Consider the following 7,080-nt stretch of genomic DNA (forward strand, 5'->3'; position numbering starts at 1 on the left):
CATAAAAAAATATTTGCTTTTGCTATATTTTTATGTGGACCAGATGTCGCGCTTCAAATAAAGAATTTTGTTGTTTTTGATTTGTGCTTATGAATAACCAAATATTTGTGGTGATTGTACCGTTTCACAGAGTTGAATAAAGTATTGTGTGTGGCGACACTACGAATTACCGCTCGCGTATTTTAAAAAATCATTTTTTGCTTGTTTATAACATATTTGTATGTGAATACGACAAGTCATTCTCTCACAGTCCATGCATATCTGCACTTTCTATATCTAGCTGGTTACCTACAGTATATCCATATACCTCTTGCAATAATCATAAAAAAATATCAGGAGACAAATAAACGACTGAAAATGAAACATTTTTAGATGTTTGTAGATATGCACTTATAAACCATGATGCTTATTACAAATTAAATAAATTCAAATATAAAACATTTTTTTAAATCAAGTAGTTTTTCTATTACTATTTTGTATTTGACTAGATTTATTTATCAATGCTTGAGGTTTCAAATCACTCTTTTTATTAATCTTGAAGGTAGTAGACGAAAATGCAGGATTTGTTTTTATACCGGAAAATCTTGTTAATCTGTAAAAATAGCAAGATTTACAAAATAAAAATATTGAAAACTATCATTACATCAAATAATAACAACCTTTCTCCTGCAATATGTTGTTTCATTGCTTCAATCGTAGCTTCCTTTTCCCTAATTATATTTTCCAACTTTGACGTTTCTACATTTTTATCTTCTTTAATCTTGTTCAAAGTCAAATCCTGTTCTTTCAGTCTAACCTCTAATGCGTCTAACTCTTTAAGAGCTTCCTTCTGCACCGTCTATTAAAATTGATGATAAATATAGAATATATTTGATAGTAAGCATGATATTATAATTTAAAGTACCATTGTTTCTGCCTTTAAATGTTGATATCTTTCATCGCCGGCAGATTGATCCAATATTTCAGCTAGCTGTCTACTTAAACTAGTCGCACGTTCCGCACGCCGTTTGTAAACGTCTCGAGACGTCTTTAAGGCTGACGCTTCTTTACGATAAGCTGCTACTGTGTTCCTTAATTTTCTGTAAAGTCAATAAAACTTTGTAACACTAATAACTAAATTAGCAATTATTAGAATAATAATAACCTAATAATTTTATCGTTGCTTTTCAGCTTCAGTTCAAGATTATATTTATCGTTATTTAGAAGCACGTGCTTCTTTTCTAACATATTATTATTCTCTTCTAAGATCGACAATCTCGTAGACATTTTGCTTTTGTCTATTTCATAGCGATTTTTAAGTTCTTCGAATGATCTATAATGAAATTGAAATGTGAATCTTTTACAAATATATTAATATTCAATTTTTAAATAATACCTTTTACATTCTTCGATTTTTGATATATGCACATTGGACGGTATTAATGCTTCGCTTTGCAAATTTTTCTGTTGATCTTCGAAAGCCTGACAACGACCCTGTGCCGCAGCCAATCCCGTTTTTGTTTTAAAATATTCTTGATGAATCAGCGTATAATCGCGAGACATAGTTTCAACTAAAATATATATTAAAATGTAGTAACAGCCAAAATATTAACTTCAAAAATCATACCTTTCAGTTCAAAGTTCTCTTGAGCACTTTTAAATTTTCTTTCGAGATCGTCCAATCTTTCTTTCGAGTCGAAATTTTCTCTCTTCAAATCGTCTCTTTCTCTAGTGACCAGAATACACGTTTCTCTTGATGCGATCAAATCGGAAGCCAGTTTACTCGTGTTTGAATGCAGATCGTTATTTTCAAAGATGATTTGTTTGATTTTGACGGTGAAGCGGTTGAATTCTTTTTCGTAATTATGAATTAGGTCATCCTTTTCCATTAAAGATTCTTGATAAGCATTGAGTAATGGAGCTATATGACGATGAATCAAAGATTTATATGAAATACAAATTAGACGATTTTAAATATATATATATAAATAAGTGTTTAAAGAATTTACCTAAAGTATGAGTATTGACATCGCCCCATGCCGTACATCCCTCGTATCCTACTGTGAATGTTTCATCTGTTCTTGGACTGATTAATTTAGATCCTTTGGCTTTTTCACCACCTATATTAGGATAGTTCAGGATATTATAAATAAAACACTGACGTTCAATGTGAAATGTAAGAAACCTGGAAAAGCTTCCAGACTTTTAAAAGTCAACGAATGAAACATGAAGTCATTGAACATATAAAATATGATTGAGGCAACGATTAAGATAATTCACATTGCCTTCAAAATGACAATAAATAAGCCATTCAATGTGTCTAGAATTTACTCGAGAGATGAATGTTTCTCTCGTGGTCAATTTTATGTCGCAAATCACGAGCGGAGTGTTAAAAACATCCATACTTTTATGGACAAGTGTTGAAGGATAACGGTGAATAAATATAAATACAGATTTTCTAAGCATCTATAATTACCAGCCACATTGCTGAAGTTCGGCAGAGACGGTATTGACACACAATCATTGGGTCGATTTCGATCGCCTTCTGTTTGTTCGTCATCAGCTGCACCGTCTTCGCGTTCTCGGAATAAATTGAACATTTCGTCAGAATAAGGCCTCGTTTTGTCAACATTTTTCAAGGTTTGATTAACACAACGTAATTTATCTTGATATCTTGACAACTGCACATTCAGTCTGTAATGATAGAAATACTAATTAGTCGATTGCTAAAAATAATAATAAATTAACCGATTCATTGACGTGCCTAAACACGACGTTTTTCAGCATAACGACGTCTTCATTTAACTTTGCATTTTCCTTTTCTATTTTGATTGCCGATAGTTCTACGACGCTGCACCGAGGACAAGCCGATTGGACGACGCCGTCCGAGTGTCTTCTCTGATCGGTGATTTGCTGTTGCTCTTCCAAAGATTGCGTATAACTCTTGTAACGCTCTATGCAATTCTTCATATCGTCGTGTTGATGTTTCAAATAGTCGTTCTCTTCAGCGAACTGATTATTGCACGATAAAGCCTGCTTCAATCTCTTCTTCATTTTGAATAGAAACTTATCTTTATCTGAAATCTATTATAAAAACAGTTGATCATAAACCAAATTCATATATAAAAATAATTAACATACCAATCCCTCATTTTCCTGACATTTTTGCATCAACGATTCTAACATGTTTTCGTATCTTTTGATTATAGCTCTTTTAGAATATTTGTTCTTATCTAAAGGTACGATTTTATCTGATGAATCATTATCTACAATATCATGATCGTCTTTAACTCGGCTAGAATGTTTTCGCTTTTTCTTTTTCGCAGTCTTAATTTCAGATTTAATAACATCTTTTGGTATTTCGTATATGGGACAATCGTCTCGTTCGCCTTTATCTAAACGTACGTTTTTGAAATGTCGCGATAAATCTAATTCATCATCGTTGAATCTATCCAGTGTCATCGTTGAAAACATTCCTAGCTTTCTCTTTTCAATATTGGGAAAAAGCTTTCTACCTTTTCCAACCATCGCTGAATGAATATCTGGTTTGAGAATAATTTCTTTTGAACGTCTACTCTTTATCTCTTTATCCTTCAATGAAAGAAGACACATTAATGAATAATAAATATTATATAAATATTGCTACATAAAAGGATGTGAATATCTCTATTTTGCATAATATAATATTTTTTTAAATAAAAGTCCAATTTTGCTCTAGATGTGACGATTGTACTAACCGATGGATTAATGAAAAACTAAGCCAAAAAACTCTGTTTGCAGAATTGATAACATAATTGGTATTAACGTTGCACAAAGATTTGAATTTATTTCTGTAATAAAAAAAACGTTAGCTACTACAAGGAACAATCATGTTATTATTAACTGAAAAAGAATTCCAGTTTACCAAAACAGCATTTTTAGTAAAATCCATTTTTTATGGCAGTTTGTTATCTAGAACAGGTCTCGGCCACCTTTTTTGGCTGCGGGTCAAAATAATTCAAATGTGACTATGAAAAAGCCTATTCGGGTCAGTGAATATTTTTGGTCCTAACAACCATATATGTGGTCTAGTCGTGACATCGTAACACGTTAAAAAAATGATATTTGCAGAACTGAAATGGGTCACTTCAAATCTTCAAACGGGTAACTTGGTGACCTGCGGGTCATAGGTTGCCGAGCCCTGATCTAGAATGTGTACAGAAAAATGTAGGAGTCAGTATCGGGTGGCGGAGTCATATTGACGTGTGGTGATTGATTGGTGATGAATGATTGGATAGATGATAGGACGTAGTATCACAATTTTTATAAGGTTTTGAGGAAGCTTGGACGAATAGGAGATAACAAAATTGAGAGCCAATCGTGTTGGTTAATTATATCAATTACATATATCAATAGAGTAGAGAATCATTCTAACCAGCTAGCTGCAAGACTTGCCAAACCTAGGAAACAGATTAGAAGATTGAAACGTACACAACAAATAGATCTTGCAACAAGATTTGAAAAGTAGCACACTAGCTTTGATAGCTAGTTGATGACAGGAATAGTTAGTAAGCTTGACCCTACGAGCCAATTTAGTTTAACATAAAGCCTTCTTATTGTCCTCGCTAGACATATTACAGATATAGAGAAATGAAAATATTTATAAATTATAAAAATTAATATTATTAACACTAGGTTTACGATATAAACCCGTCATTAAAAATAGGTATATAGCGACCAGATTATCCGAAAATAAAAATAGTGTTAATATATTTGCATTGTTCAAATATGAAAACTATATATTAAGTAATATTTTCTAAACAAACATATAAATAAAAATAAAGTTTCACTTGCATATGGACAATACAGAATTACCAAAAAATCTGTACAATGTAAAAAATTCAAAATATTAATTTAAATATTGATTAAAAATAAAAATAATAGAGATATTCAATTATAAGACTTACAATAGAAGATTCGTCATTTGTTTTATGCCTTCTTTGCCGATAATGCATGTTTTTCTCTGATTCATCGGTCAATTCCTCATTTTTTAAGCGTCTACGCTTCTTATTCCTTTTCTTTTTACTACTTTCATCTGCAAAATCGCATTCACGTACAATCTGTTCAGTGTGACTTATATAACTACCGTCCGAGTTCAAAAAACAACTCAAAGCAGAAGAACAAACGTCGCTTTTCAACTTATCGCATCTGCCTTTGTGAGAGCATATCGACGAATTGTCAACGGTGCTCGAAAAATTAGTTTGCAGAGAAGTGCTGGAAGGGATCGGTTTTTCTAGATCAGATATGACTTGAAAAAGCGGCAGCATCTCCTTCTTCGATATGATATTGGAAGACTTTGTGCCCATAGTGCTACACTAAGCTGTATCTGAAACATTTACACACACAATTTACACTATTCAATAGCTTTTCATATTGTATTTCACAACAGTGATAAGAAATTCACGACCGACCGATCCTAGACCGAATCTGAAACACAATGGCGTGAAACTAGACAGTTATTTACATTACATAGTAGTATTTTTATTCGCGTGTCTACACGAAACTTTTTTAACTAGGTCAAATAATATTGTATTGACCAAACACTTTCAGGTTTTATCGCCAACGCGAAATTAATGCAAATTAGGTAAACGTACCATTTTATCGCCTGGGGTTTTCATTGTCCACATATGCAAAACGTTAACATTCAATAAATAAAGCGTATAAAAAAATTCTACGTTTGTTTTGACTACCGGCATCGATACAGTTTGTAAACAAACGACTCGACGCTTTTTAAGACAGCTTTGGCCATAACATATCATTTTTTAACCAATAATTAAATAATTTTTATACATAAAATCATTTAAATATAAATATATCATAATACAACATAAACTAATAATCAATAATAAAGGGTTTTAATTGTTTATGATTTATTTTTAATTAAAGTGGTGACTAAGTTTTTTTTTAATTTAATCATTAATACACCGGATCGTCAAATATTGATTCATATTGTTTGGTGCTTCGCTTTACATAAATTAAAATACTAACTTTTTCATCACATTTTTAAAATGCATTGTAATTTATAATTTGCCATAATCATTTTTTTAATAAATTTAGCTTAATTATATATATAAAAAAATACATCTCTTTTTAAATAATCTATTTTTAAACATGGTGGCCGCACTGATACAATCTATGATAGCTCTCCGCATTATTTTATTATCATAAATATATTTTTTTTAAGAATCATATATAAATTACAGACAACTGTATTTTTTTTAATTTTGGTGGGAACATTTTTTAATTTAATACTATTATGTAAATATAGAATTTTTTTATTTTGTCAGCACTGTAAATCAAACAGCTGGCAATATTCACACGTATTCATAGTATCAAATGTTAGTATGCAGCAACACATTTACGAAACGGATAGCTTAACCACCAATCAACGCGTTAAAATTGTTTAATCGCTCTACAGAAATAACAATTCTGTACGAACTATGTATCGAAATGTATTGAAAACTGTGTATCTTGAGCAAACAATGCACAATGTAAGAGACTGGAAAACATTGGAGATAGTGTAGGCGTTCGCAGCTTTTGGGCTTTTTTTTATGGCTCCCTTGACTGCTCCTGAACTTGCATAAAATTCAGATAACACAAAAAACTGAAGCCCAGAGTCCACTTTGACCTGCAAAGAATTTACACAGATTGTGTGTTAGAGCAGCAGGAAATTGATACTGATTTTTCAAAGAAAAATCTTCTTTTCTGATGAGGTACATTTTCACCTCTCTGTGTATGTTAATAAAGAAAATTGCCGCTCATATCCTCATGTGATTCACGAGAGAGCATTACATGCCCAAAAAGTAACTGTTTAGTGCGCATTGTGGTCAGGCGGCGTGAATGGGCCTTACTTTTTTGAAAATTATGAAGATCGTTCAAAACGAAAAAGTTCCCAGGTGGCATTATTTCACATTTTGGTAATGGCTACTGGCTACCAAGATCATGCTATTTATCGCTGTTGAATTATTTTATACTAAGAGTCATGTCTACGCCGACAAACCTGAAACGTCGGAGTACCTAAAAACCAACATCCGCCAAGTTATAGCCAAGATACTGCCGGAT

The 7,080-nt window shown here is 32.0% G+C and overlaps 1 protein-coding gene across 2 annotated transcripts; it reads right to left on the reverse strand.

Annotated features, from left to right (window-relative positions):
• Positions 1-365: 365 nt before the first annotated feature.
• Positions 366-5,789, reverse strand: LOC148227556 (uncharacterized). Of its 2 annotated transcripts, none has more exons than XM_088202973.1 (12): positions 5,613-5,789; positions 4,926-5,344; positions 3,121-3,570; positions 2,744-3,063; positions 2,456-2,673; positions 1,989-2,099; positions 1,607-1,900; positions 1,376-1,550; positions 1,145-1,312; positions 905-1,079; positions 660-838; positions 366-592 (listed from the first exon to the last, which is right to left on the reverse strand). In XM_088202973.1, exons 2-12 carry the CDS (start codon positions 5,322-5,324, stop codon positions 451-453), a joined length of 2,631 nt encoding a protein of 876 aa, XP_088059099.1. In that variant the 5' UTR covers positions 5,325-5,344; positions 5,613-5,789; the 3' UTR covers positions 366-450. The 2 variants fall into 2 exon arrangements, with proteins under 2 accessions (XP_088059099.1, XP_088059100.1); XM_088202974.1 differs by having other exon boundaries at positions 3,717-5,344; positions 5,613-5,735.
• Between the last annotated feature and the right edge of the window lie 1,291 nt (positions 5,790-7,080).

This window comes from Plectrocnemia conspersa, unplaced genomic scaffold (assembly GCF_051122295.1).
Source record: "Plectrocnemia conspersa isolate PC_06_02 unplaced genomic scaffold, ASM5112229v1 ptg000013l, whole genome shotgun sequence".
Lineage (NCBI taxonomy): Eukaryota > Metazoa > Arthropoda > Insecta > Trichoptera > Polycentropodidae > Plectrocnemia > Plectrocnemia conspersa.

What these genes read in the sequence shown, in the direction of transcription:
- LOC148227556 (XM_088202973.1), bottom strand. Translation starts at nt 5,324, where the DNA reads ATGGGCACAAAGTCTTCCAATATCATATCGAAGAAGGAGATGCTGCCG. An exon ending in CAAATGACGAATCTTCTATT is followed by an intron (nt 3,571 to 4,925) that starts GTAAGTCTTATA and finishes CTTTCATTGAAG; the next exon opens with GATAAAGAGATAAAGAGTAG. An exon ending in TGTCAATACTCATACTTTAG is followed by an intron (nt 1,901 to 1,988) that starts GTAAATTCTTTA and finishes ATCGTCATATAG; the next exon opens with CTCCATTACTCAATGCTTAT.